Below are 22,021 nucleotides of genomic sequence, written 5' to 3' on the forward strand. Positions count from 1 at the left end.
TTTGTTTTTATTATTTCCTAATTATTAAAAAATAGCCAGCCTCCTGATTAAGAAAGGCTGGCTGGCAGGAGGGGCTGCAGAGGCAGAGGGGAGCAGTGTGAAAAGATGAAATCTCTGCTCTGCCTGGAAGCCTGCGTGTGCACGAGCCCGACTCCTCCGGCGGCTCCAGGCCGCGTTTTGCAGGCGGCTGCATCTGCCTCCCCTGTCTCTCTTACCTCCTTGATGTTCGGCACTATTTGTGGCCGGCGTGGTGGAAGGACACAGTGAGGTTCTCACCCCCGCCCCCCGCCCCCCGCTCCCATCCCCAGTTCCATCAAAGCGCACCCAGGCCAGCGCAAGGATCTCCGAGTTGCAAGTGTGCTGAGGCTGGGACTGTCACTCATTCTGCGATCAGCGCGTGAACGCAGCTCGGCGGCCGCTGGCAGGAAACAATTCTGCAAAAATAATCATACTCAGCCAGGCAATTGTCTGCCCCTAGGTCTGCTGCTCTGCCGCCGTCCACACTCGCTGCAAGGGGGGGACACCAGAATTTACCGCGGCAAGAACATCCCTCCAGCCAGCAGATTACAATGCTGCAAACTAAGGATCTCATCTGGACTTTGTTTTTCCTGGGAACTGCAGGTACATTTAAAAAATTTCTCCTGAATCTGCTGTGCTATTTGCTCCCTCCCCCCTACTGCTCTTGGGGAGCACTTATTTGGGGGGGCGGCTGTGCATGGAAGGTGAAGGGGGGTGGTTTTCGTTGCGCTGAGGAAGGAGCGCATCGCCCTTGCTGCCCAGCCGAACCCCAAGCCCTCTCGGGCTGCGCCGGACCCGGGCTGCCTCCCCGCGCAGCCAGCGCTGTGCGCCCCTCCAGCGCGCGCGCCCTGCCCACTTTGTGTGCCCGCGGCGCTGGCAGCGGAGCCCACCGCGCCCCGGGACGCCGCGGCCGAGCCGGTGCTGGGCAGCGCTCCCTCCCCGAAGGCTGGCGGCGGGCAGCGGGGAGAAGGGGACCCCGACTCGGCGGTGCCGCCGCCCGGGCTCGGATTGCGCGGGGAAGGGGCTTGCCAGCCCCAGCTGCAAAGAGTGAACAATAAGGCCGGGGCAGCCGCCCTGGCTCGTGATGTCCCCGGGTCTAATAAAGTGGGGCTCCCTGCTGTCGCGCCCCCACCCCACCCCCGCCCCGGATAACGGTTTGCAAAATGGGGGAGATGGGCAGCACCTCAGCGCCGTGTGCCCGAGGTGCACCCCTGTCCATATGACGTTCGTTTTTCCCGTGCCAAATTGCTGGCTAGTTGCACCGCCTGCTCGCGGCCCGAGCTCCGAGGCATGGGAGGGTCGAGCGCCGCGTTTTGACAGGAGGAAGCGCGGAGGGGCGGGGGGCGAGGAGGGCGTGATCCGCGCTGGCTGGTGTGTGCGCGCGGGTGTGCGCGCGTGTGCTTTCACACGCGCCGCGAGCCCGCGTTGCACGGGGCGGGTGGAGAAAGGCAGGTAGCCGCCCGAGACGGGCACGGTCCTCGCCCCAGCCTCCTTTCTTTGGGCGAGGTTCCTGCTCCTTGTAAAGTGCGAACAATGGAGATGCGGGGCGGACGGTGGTGATGCTGCTGCCGTGGCTGGCAGGGTCTGCGCCGCCGCCCAGAAAACCTGGGCAGTCCGGGCGAGGTGCCTTGCATTTGGGGTATTTCCAGCCCCGGCCTCCCAGGAAGAGTCCTCTTTGCGCGCCCACCCTCCCGCCCAGCTGCTCCACCCCACCCCACCCCACCCCACCCCACCCCACCCCACCCCAGGATTTGCGCTTTGGCGCTGATGGATGCGAAGGGGGAAGAAAAGCTGGGGCCGCAGAGCTGGGTGGGGTGGGCGGACATTCTGGGCAGGGGGCGTGTGCTGGAAGCTTTAGGGGTGCGGGGCGGAGGGGCTGCGCCGCGGTCGCCTCTGCCCGGTGCTCCTGGCGCTGCCCACGGCCGAGCCCGGGTGGGGGAGCGCGCAGGGCGGGCCGGGGAGCACCCAGCGCGCCCCCTCCCCGGGCGGCACGAGAGCAGCGCTCGGCTGCTGCCTCCAGCCAACTCAGTCCCTCCCATGGCGACCAATCAGAGGGAGGCTGGCTGGGCGGGAAGCCGCGAGAGGCTTTTATTGCGGCGCGGGTGGCGGCCGGGAGCTGCCAGGACCATCTCCCGGTGCTCCAGCCTAACGGTCTCGCGCGCACCCCACGGAGAGGAACCCCGCCTCGCGCCCCCCCCCAGGCCCGCAGTTTCCGAGCAGATAACATGGAGTCTAGGGGCTCACCCCGAGGGGTCCTGGTTCGGCCCGCCCGGGTTTGCCCACGCGGGTCTTTTCCACCGCGCCCTGGAGCAGCCCCTGCGCGCCCTGCAGCGCGCACATTCGCGCCGCGTCCCCCGGCGGGAGCGCGGAGCCTGGAGGGCACCCGGCTCGGCTCACCGGTGCGCGTGCGCTGACCGCTGGTCGGGGGCCAGGGGCGCAGCTGGGGGCGGGGCCCTGGTGGGGGCTCCGAGGCCAGGGTGGGGGGCCCACCCGGTTCCTGGTCGCCGTGGGCCCTGGCTTCCCGCCGCCGCCCAGTCGGGGCGGTCCCGGGCAGGCCTTTTTCCTTCGTGTGCGTGGGTCTCCACGGTACATCCTCCTGAAAAAGAAAGGGGGTGTTTCTGGGAGCTCCCCCTTTCTAGGGGGGAGCGTGACAATGGAGACCTGCTCTTTGGTGGGTGCTTGGGGAGTCGCCCAGCCATCCTTAGCTTGGGTGTGCTGGGTGTAACCCGCAGTGTTTGAATCCCCTGGGAGTTGAGGTACACGCCCAGGGAATCCCAGATTGGGATGTTTGTGGCAGCCCTAGCTGACCTGTGTTCCCTGGAAGGAAAGCGTTCTCATTCCTGGCCGGTGAGGGATGGAAGGTAGTCAGAATGAGAAGCCCATTCAAGGTTGCTTAACAAAAGAAATTGAATGGTTTTTCCAAGGAGAAATAATGTTGCATTATCGTTCCTATCATAGTTTTTTTTTTTTTTTTAAATTGAGGAATTCAAATCAGAGGGTCCGTATGAAAGTAAAAGCAGTATCATATGTGCATGTTCCATCTAACTGCTGTTCTGGGGCCTTAAATATGATATTATCTCCAGGGATAGTGGTAGTTCAAGCTCTGCTCCACTAGATGTGTACGAATATTTAGTTAGAAGGTGTGGTAGCCTTGAAGTACCAGAGGAATGAGTTCACTGACCCCTGCTCATTTGTGGTGTCTTCTGCTTGTTAGGAATACAGTGAAACTGTGGAATTACTTAGTAAATTTAGGTGTATGCTAACAGCAGTTTTGGAGATTTGATCTGGGATGGTTGTTAAATCATGTGTTCATTTGATAATGTTACAGTTCTCTGCCAGCTTAACTTGCAAGAGGCAAGGAAAAGCTAGAAAGCACAAAGTAATATCTCTCACTAAATGAATTAAGATGTATTTCAGCAGGGTTTGCTGAATACATTTATGTGAGCTATAGTTTTCCTGTTTATTTTCATTTTAAGATTAAACGTGTCTTTCTGTACAAAATGTAACTGAATGAAATAAAGCTGTATTTAAGAATGTGGAAAACCTTTCAGGACTCTATGCCAAAATCAAGAAGTTAATTTTCTTTCAACAAATATTAGTGTATTTAAAATTAGGGAAAATAAGTTAGAATTTATTTAGAATTCAACAGAGTTCAATACAAAGATAATAGGATACAGACATTGGGGAAGTGTGGTCTGTCATTTATTTATTAGTTTATGAGTTACTATTCACACTGCAAAGGTTCTAAAAATCTACCAATTGGGCTCAATTTTCATTCATCTAAAACTTACATTGTTTTTTAACTTCATTCTTCAAGAAGCTTCTGCTTTTTCCCCTCATCGAACTTAATAACTTCTTTCCTTTACTCAGGATCTGTTTTTTTAAAAGTTAAAATATTATTATTATTAGACTAACAGAAAATAGCAGGACATATGCTTGTTCAAAAAAGAGGTTCATCCAACTCTGTGCTAATTTATTAAACTAAGGGTTTGCTGATTTAACTGGTGACTGTTTCTCCAGCTTGATAGTTTCAGTTTTAAGGTGATAATTGTTTGTCTGGGAAAATAAAAAAAAAAAAGTCATGTTGTGGGTGTGCTCTTGGCAATGCCTGTGGATGCTTATTCAAGGCAACAGTGAGAGGGAGAAATTAGTCATATGGAACCCCCCAATCCTAAAACTTTTGCATAGTGCCTCTCTTTGGAACACATTCATCATTAATTGACTTCTGCAGAAAGGTAATATGTAATTTAATGTAAGTAATCTATATCTATATTTTGTTGTCACAGAAAACATCTTAATTGCCCTGCAAAATAAATAGCACTATTTTGTCATTCAAAAGCTAATCTCCAGACATGACAGATGCTTTTGTTCGCTCCAGAACTCAGTTTCTTAAATTATAGACAGCATCTTGTAAACTTTACACTGCTTGAAATATGGACTTTGGGATTTCTGATCCAAGTACTTAATTTTTTAAGGCAACAGAGCCTCTATTTAAGATTAGTTTGATGAATTTCCCATATTTATGTCTTCGGTGTTAAAGAACTGGGGCAGCCCTCCAGATTGAAAGTGACTTCAATGCTACTGGCAGACCTCCAAAGATACTTTAGAGACAGCCCTTCCTGTCTTAGTGTAAAATAAGTGATTGACTACCTGTTGCTAAAGAACAGTTTAAACTTACCCTGGTGATCATGGGTTGGTGGTGATGGAGAGCAGAACCAATTGGCAGGGAGGAGGGAGAGGGATTCACACCTGCCTCTGTCAGTTTTCTGGGAACTGTTGCCTGGGAGGAGACAAAGACATTTTAAAAGAGCTCTCCTGTATTATTTAAGTATTGAATTCTTGAGCCCACAGATGTTTTATGGTGCCAAGATAAATTTTAATGTAAATTCCATAATTGATAATTCTTCAGTTAAATGATCTTTAGTATAAATGTCTAGGCTAAGGAACATCTGGAACGTTAGAAGAAATAGCAGCAAATTACAAATAGCCTTTTCTATTCTTTAAAATGAGTTACACAGTAAAATCAGAAATATCAACCAGCTAGCTACATAATAATGAGGGCTATTTGAGTTTCGAATTAAAAAAAAAACCAAAAAACTAAGGTTAAGATTCCTTTTGTTGAAAGGGAAGAAATGTGAGCAAAATTCAGAAGAGAATTTTATATCTCTCTTAAAATGCCTAACTAGTCTCTGAGTAAACTTGTAAGAGAAGGCGGGAAATGCTCAAGGACCTCTAATAATCCTCAGGTCTCTGTGAAGTGCAGAGTTTTTAATATGAAAAAAAAAAAAACAACTGTGTAGTGAAACTATTATCAGTAACACAGGTTGATGTACTTACCACTATAGGACAAAATCTACAAGTCCGTCAGAAGGTCACAGGCTTGTCATTGCTAGCCCTTTTTGTTATTAACTCCAGGTGCCAAACCTTAAATCCATTTGCTGATGTAAAGGGATGTAAATTATTTGGCATTGCCAGTGGTGCCATTGTGTCCTTTCATTTCATGGTGTTGAAATGCTGTCTCTCAGCTGAAGATGCTCATTAGGAACATTGCCTTTTGATGTTGGTCTGGGTGCCAAATGGCAGCCTCTCTGGCAGTTTCAATACATTACATTTAAAACCCTCTTAGGCCATATCTCCAAGCAGCCACTGAGTTAACTGTTTTCAGTTAGGTCAACACACTTTTCTCTCTCCTCCCTTAGCTTCCAAGTAATTAGAGACTCACAGAGGACCACACTAAAATTAGCCATTTGGTGTGTATGTGTTTTTGAAATTGGGATTTTGATAAATCTATTATGCATTTTCCCTCCTTACTATGTATAATTAGGCTTTTCTTTCAAAGAGTACACCACCAATGTGATTTAAAAGGCTCCTATATAACCTGTATTCTACTATGTAGTCTCACTGAGTACTTTTTGATTTGTAGCTGCAAACACTGGCAACATCTGGCCCTGTTTTCTATTCTGTATCATTCCTGAGATCACATATAAAAAGCCTTTTAGTATCTGATTACCTCATCATTTAGGAATATCCATAGTAATGTCACACTGTTAAAGATTGTGTTACATTGGGTATTCTCTTAAATAGTTGATCAAATACGTTTAATGAGTGCCCACGTTTTATTACTGACTCTCTGGGGAATTACAAAGGACTAAGATAACATAATTTGTACTGCCAAGGAACTGTGAAGCCTAGTTTAGAGATTAAGAGTGGTCCACAGCCCTGGTTTGAAACCCCAGACATACATACTCCTGATTAGTGGTCTGATCTTGGGCAAGTCATGTAACTTCTCTAAGTATCAGTTTCCTTTTCTGTGAAATAGGAAAATTAGTTACAGTGGTTGTGAATATTTTAGAGATTGCAGGACTTAATGCATTCAGGCTCTGCTTATTACTGAGAAAGAGGATGTATATGAGTCCAGAAAATAAATATTCGGACAGTTTTCTCTCTTCTTTTTCTCTTAAGAAAAGATATTATGAGAACATGACTTCAGTGATTAGAATTGGACTTTAAAAAGTCAGTTGCTAAATATGCCTGAACTGCCTTTGTTGGTTGTGAACACTTAGACTGAAAACTGCTCTTGTAATAAGGTTGGAAGCCCTTATCAGCATGGGGGCGGAGGGTTTCATGGGGCCTGAAGGGTATATAATTTTGAGGGCCCTCTTTAAGGAAAATACAGAACTCTCTTGCTTTTGTGAAATTTACAACACATTTGATCAGGAGAACACGTGGTCAGGTCCTCATCTCCCAGAGCCTTGGCAGGAACCCTTATAGGGGGACTCTGTGTCTGACTCTGTGTTAGCAACTGTGTTGTTCTGCTGGCGTCCACTTGCCTGAGAATATAGGCTAGTTGTTCAGCTTGTTAAACATGTACCTCATCAAGGTTATTTATGCATTTCTTTGAAGATTAGAATCATATACCAAAAATCAGTTATTTCTGTAAAGAAGAACTGTTTGACCTTTATGTTACAGAAGTTTTAAGTGAGATCCAAGGTGCTTTTATATTTCTCACTGCTGATATTTTTGTAAATTACTAACTAGAATAAAATAAAGTAATTACTGTTATTATTCAAATGAGTCAGGCATAAATGCCCTATTGGTGGGCAGGAAATAGTTCTGCAAACTGAAGGCAGATGATATTGGAGAAGACACTGAAGATTTTGTCTTAACTACCTAGGAGGAGATAAACTGCATATATAATCCCAATAATTACGTCTTAATCATTACTATACTGTTCACAGAGATTTTGTTATGCATTATATCATTTACTTCTCACTTTATTCATTCAGTAAATATTTTTGAGTACCTGCTTTGTTCTGGGAATACAGTGGCAAACCGAACATATATCTTCCCTGTTTCCATGAAGCTTCCAGTCTATGGAGTGAGGAGGAATAGCAACATTAAACAAGTAACACATATACATATATATCTGTGATACATAATCCATCAAAAAACTATGAAAAGAATAGCGTACTATGAGAGACTCAGGGGGATATTCACCTTTGACTGTGTGGTTGGGGAGTGGGGAGGTGACATTTAAAACACTGAAATAGGAAGGACAGATGTTATTCTCATTTTAGGTCATGATTGATTGATTTCTTAGTTCAGCAGACACTGATTCACAGCTAACATTCCTGAATTCCTGAATTCAGCAAAGCGTCCTGAAATCTTGAAGTGAGATAGCTTCAGGTGATAGTGTGCTGGGTTTCAGCTCATAAAGTCCAGGAAGATGTGCCTCTGCCTCTAGACTGACCATCTAGTGGGGAACTGAGACACATTAGACATAAATAGAGACATGAATTAGATGCCATTGTAGCACAAGGAAGGAAGCAATTCACCGTGCTTGGGACTCACTTACCGGGCTTGGAATGAGTTTGCCTTCATTAGACAGCGCAGGAAGAATAGGTGATTCAGGCAGAACTAACACCCTGAGAAGTGATGGAGGCATGAAGACATATAATCGTGTTCAGGGGACTGTGTGGGAGTGTTTGGGGAGAAGTAGCCAGTGATTAGGAGAAAAAAAATTCTGTAAGAACAGATGGTGCTAGATCTTGAGATACAAATTGAGGCTGAGAAAAGTTATATGATTTACACAGGAGAAGCTGGACTTTAGTTGGCTGCATTTCATCCTTTTCTGAAGTGAGGATAATTTGAAGACATAGAGCATCAGAATATATGCCATGCAGACGTGAGCCTTCTTAGCTCCTGGGCTGATGGAGGCTGACTGGGGTGCTAGGAGAGTGATGTAATTGGGGGGCTGTGTTCAGGGTTTTGGAGTCAGTTCCTCTGGGTTGAGCCACTACCCACAGCTGTCACTCTGCAAGGTGTTGTACTTCTGTTTCCCCACCTGTGAAATGGGGGTAATGGACCCCTCACTGTGGGTTTTCATGAGCCTAAATAGAATTATGTGTAAGACAGGTAATATGCAGTAGGTACTCAATATGTGCTTTTAAAAAGAGATTTGATTTGAAATGTTTGTTAAACAGGTGTGTAAGAAATTGATATGCACAGTTCTGTGCTGGAGGCTGAGAGAGAAAAACAATAAATTTAAGTATGCAATCCTGATTCTGGAGAGGCTTTCAGATGGTTGTGGAAAAACCACTTAGTTCTGACAGTTAGGAAATCATGACAGGTATTATATGAATAAGCACCTAAAAGAAGGAAGCAGGTTTTAATTGTGAGAATTGCTTAGGAAGGCAAAAATCCTCATGTTGGTTTTAATGTCTGGAAAAAGGTGCAAAAGAGTACTTGATCTGGAATTCTATCAAATCTGGAGATAAGGATAAAGAGAGGAAAGATTGTTTCCCTGTAGGAGGAGATGGATCTAGCTAGACTATTGGTTTTGAAGAACTCTGAAAGCAGAATGGATACTGGGGCAGGTCTTATTAAAATCTTAAATGCTAGACAATGGCGAGGGCTGCTTCTGGAGATGTGGGAGAAATCATTTTTAAAATATTTCAGAATATAGCCAGCACTAGCAATTGAACATCTGGTATGCTAGTCTCTGTGCTTGATGCTAGCTATGAATTAGCAAAGGTGAGGGGGCACAAAGGTAGGGAGCCCTGCAGTGCTAACTGAGAGTTTTGGCTTTATGTATCAGGCTCTCCGGAGGCTGGACAACATAATGGGTTAGTAAAAGGATTTTTGTTACGCTGTGAACTATCAACTAGATGATGAGAAAACCAGAGGCTGGGAAATAGGGAAGCCAGTTACAACTGTTTTGGAGCCAGTGAATTCCAATGAAAACCTCTTTTGTGGTAATAATTCTTGTAGATTGAACGTAAATGAAAAAGATTTGGGTTCGAGATTTGGCTCTAATACCAGCTAGCCAAGTGAATTTATGTAAATTACTTAACTTCTTTGAACTGTGATTTCCTCATTTGAATACCAAAATCAAATAAAATAAGATGTGAAATGTTTTGCAAACCAAAATGCTTCACAACCATACCCTTTATTAATAGACATGGAGCTGGAAAGTCTTACAAAAAATCAAGTTTTATGCAGAGGGGCTTGTTAAAGAAATCCAACTGTGATATATTTTACAAATATATGCAGATTATCTTAGAAAGATACACTTGTATGGCTTTGGATAAGGATAAAAAGGGGACAGAGCTGAGATGCTGGAGATGATAAATAAACGTGCAGGGGTAAAGGGTAAGTCCAAAATAGTAGATGACTGATTTGGGGGGGCGGGGAGAGAGATTTCTAAAGTCAAAAACCAGAGGGGATAAACTATCACCAGTCTGATAGGGGAACTGAGGAAAGGGGTTGCCTTGGAAGAAAGATGGATGAATCTCCGTTTTAGACACATTAAGGTTTAGAAAAAATTTGGGCATCCTAGTATTTTAACTTGTAGGTCAGCATTTTTCCTGTGTGAGTGGTAAATCTATTTAATTGGCTTCCCCCAGTATTAAAACAGGAAGGAAGGAAGACAAGGATGAAAGAAAGCAGAGTAGCCTAGGAAAGAGTATGTCTTAAGTAGTAAGGGTGATTACTGTTTTGTCTTGACCCATGCAAGTGTCTAGCACGTAGTTGTGATAGCAAACATCTGTCTTATTATGATTCAGGTCAAAACAGTTTAAAAACTAATGTCATAGATGGAGGAATATAGGACTAGAGAGAACGTGAAACAATCTATAGAACTCATGAAGTACAAGATAGAGGCGTGATGGGTTCTGGGGGAGAGGAAGAAGCAATGACAGCCACAAATACTTATTGAGCAGGTATGAAATCTGTTAACTGCAGGGTGCAAAACAAAATACAAAGAGTCTAAAGGACAGTCCCTGGACCCCAGAGAGCTTACTGTCTGTTGAGGAATGAAAAGATAACTGAAAATACTTGGCATCTAAACCCAAATGTGTAGCACCTAAGATTTCAGAGGACGCTACAGATTACTAAGGCACCAGGGTGTGGCCTGAGAACGCCTGACAATGCAGGGGAGGGTTGAAGGAAGCATTGTAGGAAGATGTTAGCTCTCAGAGAAAAAAAGGTGGAAGACAATAGACTCTAGGATACATATTTGGGAGGAAGTTGGAGGCAGCCCAACTAAGGAGACCCAGAAAACAAAGAGGTCAATTACTCTATATTTTTCTCCCCTTTCAGTGGAGAGAAAACACCATGATTTATAGTCAATATATCAAGGATTCCTTATCACATAAAGAAGTATTTATGTTGTGGTATTTATGTAGCATCAAGAATGGTATCTCGACCATAATTCAGAAAGTGATAATGAACAAAAGGTTGGGTACCAGATTCCAATGGTGTAAGAGCCTAGATTAGCTAAAGATAAAATGTTCAGTGAAACAAAAAGTTGGAAATGAATGCCATATGTAAGTAGAATCCCAACTTTATTTTAAAAATTCCTTTATTTCTTAAGACCTGAAGATAATTTTTATACCATTTGCATTATCTCTAATGAACATTTATTGATTTATGCACAGGTTGGGACATAAATAGTGTGTGAAAAAAGAGGGCAGCAGTACTTAATGGGATTAAGAGTATTAGGAAAAGGAGACTCAGGTAGAAACTCTGCATTGGCTTCAGAGGGGAGTGGTGATCTTAAACCAATATCAGTTAAATAGTGAAATTCAAGTTGTTAGTGTCAAAGATAGAGGAAGAGTAATAACCAAAATACTTGACTACAAAGAGAAAAGACGGGGTGTTAGGTTGGGGGAAGGCTTCTTCCTGAGGGCCATCTGGGTATTTTAACTTCACATCAAGAGCAAGAGCCAGGAGAGAGGGTAGAGGTCAACAGGGCTGTGTCCTGTGAGAGGAAAGGTAACCTTAGAGGATCACCCCATTTATCATGTGAGATGATAATTTTTAGACATACTTTTGTCTACCTACACCATTGCTCGTGATAGTCATCCCTTTATGTCTTTTAAACATAAAAATATGTTTATGCTCCTCTGACTGCACATATCATAGTCATTTGAAATTTCTCTTGCTGGTCACAAATGGATGTGTTGTTTAGTTCGGCTTGGCCAAGGTGTGGGCACTGTTGTGACTGGCTACCTTCTGAATGTCCTTTTGTTCATATTGAATCTTGGAGCAACCATTCTGTCTAAGTGAGAAGTTGCAAATCACCAGATCAGCTGTCCTTTGCCATATGAGAGTGGACTTAGGACACAATGTGGAAATCTTGAAGGTCTGTAGTCAGGGGCACGAGAAGATATCAATGTAACACAAACTCTTTGATGATTTGAGCTTTAATTGCACATTATCTTCCTTTCTTAATTCAGTAGATTTTTCTGGTGTTGCAGAGGCCATGTTTCTTATAAGGGGTGCCCCACAGGCCCATGCCATCAACCTTGCATTTTGAATGGTGGCTCTATTGCTCTCTGTGACCTTGAGCCAGTTATTTAATCTCTGCTACACTCAGTTTATTTATCTGTGAAACAGGGATAATAATAGCCACCTAATGGGGTTATTGTGAGGGCAAAATGAGGTAATTTATACAACTGTCTGGCACATAGTAAGCTCAGTAATTTTTTCCCATTTCTCTCCTTTCTGTTCAAGTTCACAGTGAAGGGATATACAATTAGTGTTGGATTTAAGTATTTATTATAATTAGAATCACATTTATTTTTCCCATTTATTTTTCATTCTCTGAGAATTCAGGATCACCATGAATTGCAACTGAGTTGGAAATGCCATGACTGATTTGCTTGGCTGTTCTACCTCCTATGAAAACAAAGTCTAATAGATCTTGGTTTTGAGAAAAGTAGAATTAAAAAAAAAAATAAACTGGTTCATGTGGATTCCACTTTCTATTTGCATATGGTTAATAGTAAACCTGGCAATTCATCATAATGGTGGAGCCATAAAATTTAGCATACTTGTGTAATGGTTGCTACTAATGAAGATGTTGGTGATACTTCATTAATCCAGAAATCATTTATCTGGCAATCTTAAATCTTTGAAACATCAAGAATGAAGAAATATGGGGGAAAATGAAGATGTAAGAGAACGAAGCCTCTAAATAGCCAAAATAGAGATCCCAAAGTCCGTGGATTGAGTTGTACACATTTGACTCATATGGAAGTCCTTAAACCTTTATTCAGAAAGATTCCATATATTCTTTTCAAAAAAAAATTGAAGAAACATTAGAGCATTGCATATTATTCAGAGGTATTGGATCACATCCTTTAGATGTATGTTACCACATCATAACTATCACCAAGGCACCCATAGTCTTCCATTATGCTCTACTGGGTCCCCTCCACACCATTTTCCTAGCATCTACCACATTTAGAACAATTCCTAGATTCAGATTAGAATCAAGAAAACTGCTATGAATTCTGGTAGCTTTGACTGGATGGAAAAAATTATGAAAAGCAGACTCGAGAACACTAAAAAAAAATAGTCGTCTATTTAGTCCTTGGCTAAAAAGGAAGTCCTATATATCACAGAATGCTCAGGGGACATCTGTAACACAGTGCAGTATAAACAATGGGTGTTCATAACTAAGCCTCATTTGGAAGAGGTCACTATGACCCATTCAAACAGTAGGCAACAGTTACATGAATTCTGTTATTGAGTATATGTTTTAGTTTTTAACTCTGTGCTGGGTACTGAAGGATCCTTGACTTCAAGGGGTTTCTATGTAGTTGAAAAGATAAAACAAGCAGAAGCACAGGTTTGATTGTCTACACCAATGGCAATTTGGGATGAAAGAGGTAATATAATACAATATTGTTACTCATCTGGTAAACTCTTTAGACATTCTAATCCCTAAGGATTTAGGCAGAGGAGAGTTCATATTTCATTCTTATAGATTGACTTTGTTATATGTATCTTCTCAGCTTGATTTGATCTTCCATAGCTATTTATTTACTATTAAGAGAAGGTGAGTCAGCCAGTTTCTTCTCTGTTAAGGTATAGTAAGTATATCTTGATATTAAAGATACAAACCACTCAAGCAATTAGAGTTAATTGAGTGTATTCCTCCTTTATTTCCCCAATTTAATTTTTATATTTAGCAAAATGAAATGTCTACTCTGCTTAAAATGTCTAATAGTTTTGTAAGACTTGCAACAGAATCATTAGTTCCTTATTCCAACTTCCTATCATTCTTGCCCTTTGTCACCTCTCCCATCCCTAATTTCAGTCTCCTGTAACAACCACTCTCTATTCATTTTGTTATTTCTCCATGTTTTATTTCCATATTTATACTTTCTTAATTTTTCAGATTTAAGTGTTAGGTTTTTTCCATTGGGAGTATATTATACTTACGTATGCCCTACCTTCTCCTATGTCCTGACCTCCAAATATAATTAGCTTTTTATTTGATTTAACCAATATTTAATGTTGACACTGTTATGACCTCATTATTCTCAGCTGAACCTTAAGCAATTCTATGATGTTACTCCTTTTCTTATGTAACTTTCTGTCTTTCGTGAAGTTTATGGCACCTTAGTTTTTCTTTCCTTTAGCTTTCTATCTACCTATCATTAATTCATAAATCCCATCTTGTGGTTATTTTTTTCCTCCCCTGAAGATGTATATCCTATGCTTTACCCTCATTCTTCAATATAGAACTTTGTTTCTCCTGGCTTGCACCAGTTAATTATTATTTGCCTGGTATATCATTCTCTAGATTGGAAATAGTTTTCACTAAGAATTTTGAAAGTATTCCTCTATGTTTTCTAGCTTTTAGTGTTGTATTTGTTAAGTCCAGTGCATTGTGATTCATGATATTTTGTATGAAACTTGTTTATTTCTCCTCAAGAAGATTTTAGGATCTTCATTGTCTATAGTGTTCTGAAATTTCACAATGATGTCTCTTACTGTAGGTTTTTTTATTTCTTTCATTTATTGGGGTAGGTTCTCAGTCAGCTGTTCAGTCTGGAAATTCATGTTCTTCCATGCTGGGAAATGTTCCTGCATTATTTATTTGATATTTTCATATTTCTGTTTTTTTTTCTTTTTTCCCCCCTTGGAGTCCTTATGCTTATGCAGAATTGGGTTTGGCAATTTAATAATTTGTTTTATCTTCACCCTCCATCCTCAACTTTTTGAGGGTTTTCTCAGTTGGTTTTCCAATATTTCTGTTGAATTTTTCATTTAACTAATATAGTTTTAATTTCTAATGTTTTATTTCTTTGTCTGAATATCTATTTGGTCACATTCTCCTCTTGTTTTTTGATGCAACATCTTTTATATCATCAAATATTTCGGAAAATTCTCCTTGCTTCACATATAGTTTCCTTTTCCTCCAAATACTCCTCTTTATTGTTTGTTTTAGTTTCTCTTCTTATAGTTCATTTATTTTGTTCAATCTAATGGCCCTTGGCTGCCTATTATTAATAGCAGGAACCTACGGGAAAACTGTGTGGGTGGGCTTCCCTTAAGGTGATTGTGAGACAGACATGCCTGTTGGTGGGGGATGTCCACATCTATTCATTATACCCACATTTTGTCTTAGGTTGGACAATTTAAGAGAATTTGGCAGCTTGGGGGCTATACCCCTGAGTACTGTTTTTCTCAAAACTGAGTGGGTGAAATCATTTAGGGTTATTTTATTATAGTCAATATTTTATTTAATTCACCTACTTTCAATGGAGCAATTTTACCCTCCACAATGCCCAGTATCCATAAGAACCAAATTCCCGTGATTCAACCTCTCTAATTAATAAAAATGCAGTCTTCTGCTGGAGTGAGGGAGAATTCAGATGAGAGAAAAGATACATGGCCCCTGATTCTCCTGCAGCTTACGTGTGTGTGTGTGTGTGTGTGTGTGTGTGTGTGGTGTGTTTATTGGGTTAGGTTAGCAGTGTGAGAGGAGTGTCTGCTTTAATTTTGGAGTAGTGAGAACCCACTGATGACCTAACTTTTTCAGACCTCATAATTGCTACGAGCCAAAGCACACTTTTAAAATCTTTTATTTCACATATTTTAATATAGAAATTTTGAAATTGAAAGTAGCTTGCACAGTTCTTAAAGGACAAGGTAAATGTTGCAGGAGTGCGTCAAAGGCAAAGACCTAAGAAGGTGGATGTTAAAGCAACTTCAAGGGAATTGATAATTCAGGGAGTTAGGGCCAGTCTTGGAATTTTGAAGAACCTTTTCTGAGCAAAGAAGTCCTCCAAAGATTCCAGGGTGGCCTGAGATTCCACATTTCTTGGATAAAAAGACATGAGCTTGGCAGTGATGCTGTGAACCAGAATAAGAGCAGTTTCACGAACACATTTGCAAGTGGCTGTGTCCCAGACTTGTTGGGTAGCAGGAACATTTACTAGAAACATTCACTTAATCCAGTATTTATGGGATAATTCCTCTGTTCCATGTAGTTGGATATAAGATAAATGTATTCAGTAGCTCTGTATTCTAAATCACTTTCTAAACTGTTTTTGGTTACATTTGTAATATTTATTCTTGTGGAATAACACCAAAGACAACCTTGAAATGTCAGAAAAAGATAACTAATTTATTCCTTTTCCCCCAATTTTACGCTGTTGTGTATATAAGTTAAAGTTGCTCATGACATGCTTAAAATTTAAAATTTTCACGAAAGGAAGCCATCTGTTATAATGAAGCAAAAAAGGGACATTGTGTAATATTCTTTGAAGATCGGAGATTGAAAATGAGTTCGTTAACTGCCCTAGATTACAGTTGGAGGTCATTTTGAGCTAAATTGGTTTTGGAATCAGAATTTAAATTACTGGTCAGACTCAATTAAGATAACTGGCCATGCAGGCAGTTCATTCCCTTCCTCCCTTTTTATAAAAAAAGAATATTTTTATTGTTTATATTTCTTCACAGTTAAGTTAGAGGTAGGCATTTTTTTTCGAACATAAACATTTCATACATTAATTCATGTAGGTATTTCATTGTAGTTTTATATCTAAATAAGAAAGCTGGAAAGTCCTTTATTATGTGGTTTTCTAGATTATTTACAATAGATCCTTCAGAAGTCACTGGGAAGTAAATCAATACATTACTCTGTGTTCTATTTCCGCTGTCCTGGCATTATTAAGAGAATAGCTATTACAGATAACCTCACAGAGTTAAATTATTTTATTTAAATACATTAGCAATACTTGTATAGTGGGAGATATCTTAAGATATAAATTGTAAGTATGGAACACTTTTAACAATTTTTGTATGCATATCTAAATATTAAACATTTTGTCTGTGATAGTGGGTTTCTCCAGTTTAACTAATACAACGTGAGAGATTTAAGATGATGAATTCCATTGTTAATAGTCTTCATTTTCAGCTTTTCTCTATTTATAGACTCCAACAATTAAATTATTTCTTTTTTCCTTTTCAGTTAAAATTTTCTTAATTTAGTATTTAAAAGTACAAAGGAAGAAAGCAATTTAAACCTACAATGACTCTGATGGTGTTAAATAAATGGTTGCTTCTATATCTAATACTATCTGGAGAATTCAGGCATGTAAATGACTGGTACTGGTTAGATACTTCAAAAGGAAACAAAAATATCTTGAATGACTTTTTGATGTCCCTGAAATGTTGTTAATGTCTATCCTTGAGGAAAATGAATGATATGTTGATGTCATAGTCAACTACTCATTGGCCAATAGTCACATGTCCTAGAATTTGACATGGATTTGATTTACGCCATCATATAGTGCTGACCATCTATTTTTGAAATGTTTTGGCTGAAGTGCAATTTGAAGTCATGTCTCACCCATATTTAATATTTTATCATAAAACACATAAAACAGTAGAGGTTTTTAAAAAATATTAAAGTCAAATTTACATTTTGATTTTTAATACACTGATTAAAAATTTTTATATAGAGAGCAAAATATTTCTGTTGCTGATGATTTTTTTTTGTTTAAAACATTAGTTGGAAATGTCACATAGTTGTGTGATTGGACTCTCTTCTTAAGACTTAGTAAAGATGGAGAGAAAAATGATGAGGCAAGTGAAATTTTTACTAAGAAAGGTTTGTCATCATTTCTGGTAGGTTTACATTGGCTTAGAAACATTGGTAAAAATCATCATAGAGCATGTGATTAAAAAATGCTCCTGATTGTGGATTAGAAAAATGTGTTATATATATCCACAGCAGAATACTACTCAGCTATAAAAATAGATGAACTCTTGCCATTTGTGATAACATGATTGAAACTAGAGGGGATAAATCTAAGCAAAATATCTCAGAAGGAGAAAGACAAATACTGGATGATTTTGCTTGTAGGTGGAATATAGAGAAACAAAACAAAGGGTCAGACAAAAGTCAGTAATAATCCCTAAAATCCTGTTTAGAGGGGACATAATAGACCGTGGTGGAGGACAGTGGGAGTCTTGGTGTGGGTGTGATATGGGGACATGCATCTGAGCAGGGGTGACCCTATACCTTTGAATCACACACAGTGCTGTGAACTGATGTTACCTCAATAAAAAAATAATAAAATTTTCATAAATGGAAGAAGAGAAATGCTCCTAATGTTATTTTATTGAGAGTAAATGTGCATATATATATAATCTTATAGTATTAAGATTCCATTTTCTTTGCTCATTTAATTTTCTATCAAAACATAATCTTATATTGATTTTAACAACAATTTGGTAAAGTACAAATTTTATAAATGTACGTATCAGTTAGATGGATTACCAATATAATATAATCTCTTAGTCTTATTTTGAATTTATAATAAACTCCTAAAAATCACAAATTTTTCAAAGGTGCTCACCACACAGATCATTTGCCATTAAAAAAAGAGGGGCAACTTCTTAAAAAGAGAGTAGAGACTGAATCTTGTTTCATACAAACGAGAACCCTAGATTTGGGCAAAGAAATTAATACATTGGAATCAATCATTGTCTATAGATTTAGATATGATACAAAAGGTTTAAAAATCTAAATTGTCATTGTTTACAAAATATTGGCAAATTAGAGCTAACGCGCTTGGTGTTATTGTGTAATCTTCTGTTTAAAAATAAACAGTGGAAATAATTGTAGAAACCTCTGGGTTTAGAAAAGCTTGTTGGTGGTTCTTCACATCCTACTAAAAAAGCAGGCTGTCTTTGCATATTAATCACTCTGTGAAAGGAAGCTTGCCTTATTTGCATTGTGCATGCACTAAGAAGTCCAATAGCATGCCTGAGAAAAAAATGGGGGGATTGTAATTGTTGTTCTCAAAAGGGTTTTTATTCCATTCAAGTGGAAAAGCTGAATGCTGGAGAATTAGTGCAGTGTTTTGTGGAAGAAGAGTCCCTTTTGGCCATTGCATTTCATGTGGTGCAATCCCAGTGTGTTGGGGTTCAGAAAGTTGGGGTGAATTGGAGATGCCTCTTCTTCCTGAAATGCAATCCGCGTTCCTGGAGAGCTCTGTAATTTGTAAGCACTGCTCCTACTTTTGTATCTGAAAAGAGTAAAATGGGAAATCTGACAATATGAGCAATATTGGAAATCTCAGAAGAATTAAATGTGAACCAAAGAAATCTGAATCTTAGAGGAGTTTGTATTTTGGGGGATACAGTGGGGATACACAATGTAAAATAAGGAAATTATGTGAAAGTATTTAGAAAATGCGATTTAGTTAACACCTTGCAGATGTAATTTGTCCCCAAATTCATTTAAAAATTGTCTTTGAAATGATCTTAATAATAGTGGCATCTGTTTTGCTTCATTGCATTTTAATTAAGATTCATTGCTTGAATATAAACATAGAGTAAACAGCAGAAATGTTCTTAACGTTATCAAGGCTTTCTTTGAATAAGATTTCATAAGGTGAGCTATTTTTAACATGTTTCTCTTCTACTAATGTAAAACACATGTCCTCCATGAAGCTTTCTCCTGACCTCCTAGTTCTGGCCAATTCTAGCTGGCACTGGCCATATGAACCAGCTCAGTTTCCAAAACCTCAGCATCAATGTTCGTTATTTTGGAAGTCTGTTAGTTTAAACTGGCATAAATAATATCTTTTACATATTTTTAGCATTAAAAATATTCTGTAGAGTATATGGCATTTCCAACTAAACTTTGAATTTTACAAGAGAGAACATGCCATTATTTGTGTCCACACATGATGACAAAATGTTTTTGTATAATCATAGAGACAAAGCCTATTGTTCTCAATGATTTTGTTGTTAGAAACTTTATTAAAAGTTGATTTGGGTATATTTGACTACCAGAGTAATTACCTGTTAGTGCCCTCTTTAATATTATATGGATTTGATTATTTGAGAAATTCTTTGATACCATTTATATTTTCTTTGAATTGATTTTTGCAATATTCATGTGCATGGAAATTTGTGCTTAATTCACACTTATGCTGAGTAGTGCATAATCTTTTCCTGTGTATTTGGGTTATGTTTTCAAAGAATAGAAGAAGTCAAGATGTAGTTTGAAAAAGTAGGATCACAAAAAACCCTTCATCTCCCCCTCCATATTTTCGACCATTAAAAAAAAAAACTAGGGCCACCCCGGTGGCGCAGCAGTTGAGCGCTGGGTTGTGAAGCTGCCTGCAGCCTCTGCAGCGCTGGTTCGATCCCCAGCTGCTCCCTGGCCACCAGAGGAGGGTCCCACATGGCGCGCAGACCTCTCCTGCCGCCCGCTGCTCCCCTCAGCAGTGTACTTCGGTCCTTCTGCCTGCTCTGCTCCCCGCTCTGGCTCTGGTGAATTCTCACGTCCTCCCGCGCTTCTGACTGTACCCAGTGCATGTATAAACAAACAAACAAACAAATAAATAAATAAATACATGTCTCTTTAAAATAAATAAATAAATAGATAGATAGATAAATAAATAAATTAAAATAAATTAAAAAAAAAAACTAGGTAGATTTCTTAGTAAATTTTCTTCCAAATAAGTTACTGCTATGCTTTACACAATTCTTGTTGGAGACATAATTTTTAGTGAAATAACTTATATTTGAACCTGTAAATAAAAATATAAAATGCTTTACACATTTTTAGGGTGACATAGATTTCATAAGTATAAAAAAGTATTTACCAGCAAAGACAGCTGGTATCAAAAACTATGTGACCACCTCATTAGAGACAGAAAAAGCAGTTGGCGAAATGCAATAGTCCCCTTCATGGTAAAAACACTGACCAAGCTTGGAGTAAAAGGGCTTCCTCATTCTGATAAAGCGTATCTGAAAAATGCAAAGCTTGCATATACAAATAGCCAGTAACCACAGGAAAACATACTTGGCATTATTAGCCATCAGGGAAATATAGATCAAAACTACAATGGGGTGTGCCACTTTACACCCAAGGAATGCTGTTACCAAGAGGACAGATAATAATAAGTGTCAGCAATGATGTGAAGAAATTGGACCCTCATACACTGCTGGTGGGAATGGAAGATGGTGCCGCACCCTGGAATACAGTCCGGCAGATCTTAAATAAACATAATTGTTTTATGAGCCAGTTCATTCATCCTTCAAAGAGTGAAAACCTACAACTGTACAAAAGTGTGTGCATGAATGAATGTCAAAAAACAGAATCAGCTCAAATGCCTGTCAGCTGATGAATGGATAAGCAAAATGTGATATATCTATACGATGAAATACTATTCTGAAATAAAGAGGAGGAAGTACTGACACATACTACAACATGAATGAACCTTGAAAACATACTGAGTGAAAGAGGCCAGTCACATGTTGGGATCATTTATATATGAAGTGTCTGTAATAGGATAATCCACGAAGACAGAAAAGCAGATTAGTGCATTGCCTAGGACAGGAAGGTTGGAGGAAAGTGGGAAGTGACCAATAATGGATACAAATTTCTTTTTGGGGTGATAAAATGTTTTAAAAACCACTGGCTGATGATTACACAGCTCTGTAAATATAATCAAGAAATCATTGAATTGTACACCTCAGTTGAGTAATTGTATGGCATGTGAATTGTACTGTGATAAAACTGATGTGTATGTGCACACACAGCTGGAATGCTGTCACTTGGAGAGAAATAAGCAAACCAGAAATTTTTCTCCCGGTGGAATCTATGAAGCCAAAGTAAAATTACTGAAGACTTGAAATGTGCCGTTTTATTAAAATTAATTGTAATTATTTTGATAGTTGAAGCAGAAGATAGTATAAAATACAGATCTGTGAAATTCATTATCACCCGATACATTTGCTAGTGAAATTACATGAGATCTTATGGTATAAGAGCTTGAATTGCTTTATTCTTCCATGAATTTCAATTACCTAGGTAGGGATGAATATATATTTTTTCATCTTTCAAAGTTATACACTCCTTTCCTCCCCTGCTACCCGCCCACCCAAAGACAAACTGCCTGAAGGGAAAGGATCGTATTTGGACAGATCATAGAGAAGCCTTTTGGGACACTAACAGCACTCTGGTTCTTGAACTGGGTGATGGCTACTTGGGTATTTTTATCTATCCTTAAGACATTGGTAATCTGGGCCTCCCTGGTGGCAGAAGTGGTTAAACACCGCACTATGAAGCAATACACAGCTTCTTCAGCACGAGTTCGATCCCCGGCCGGCCAGGGAGAAACCCACATGGCAGGACAGACCTCTCTTGTCTCGCTCGCTGCTCCCCTCAGCAGTGTAC

At 40.1% G+C, this 22,021-nt stretch overlaps 1 protein-coding gene across 24 annotated transcripts in view; it reads left to right on the forward strand.

Moving 5' to 3' along the window:
- Window positions 1-569: 569 nt before the first annotated feature.
- NCAM1 (neural cell adhesion molecule 1) overlaps window positions 570-22,021 on the forward strand; it is a gene marked incomplete at both ends in the record, with an annotated part of 293,646 nt that continues 272,194 nt past the window's right edge. For all 24 annotated transcript variants that reach the window (XM_084249434.1, XM_084249432.1, XM_084249413.1 and 21 more), the window contains one exon: window positions 570-621. In XM_084249434.1, coding sequence (XP_084105560.1) covers window positions 570-621 — 52 coding nt within the window. The remainder of the gene's footprint in view (window positions 622-22,021) is intronic.

The sequence above is a fragment of the Talpa europaea genome (assembly GCF_964194135.1).
Source record: "Talpa europaea genome assembly, chromosome: 12".
NCBI classification, from domain to species: Eukaryota; Metazoa; Chordata; class Mammalia; order Eulipotyphla; family Talpidae; genus Talpa; species Talpa europaea.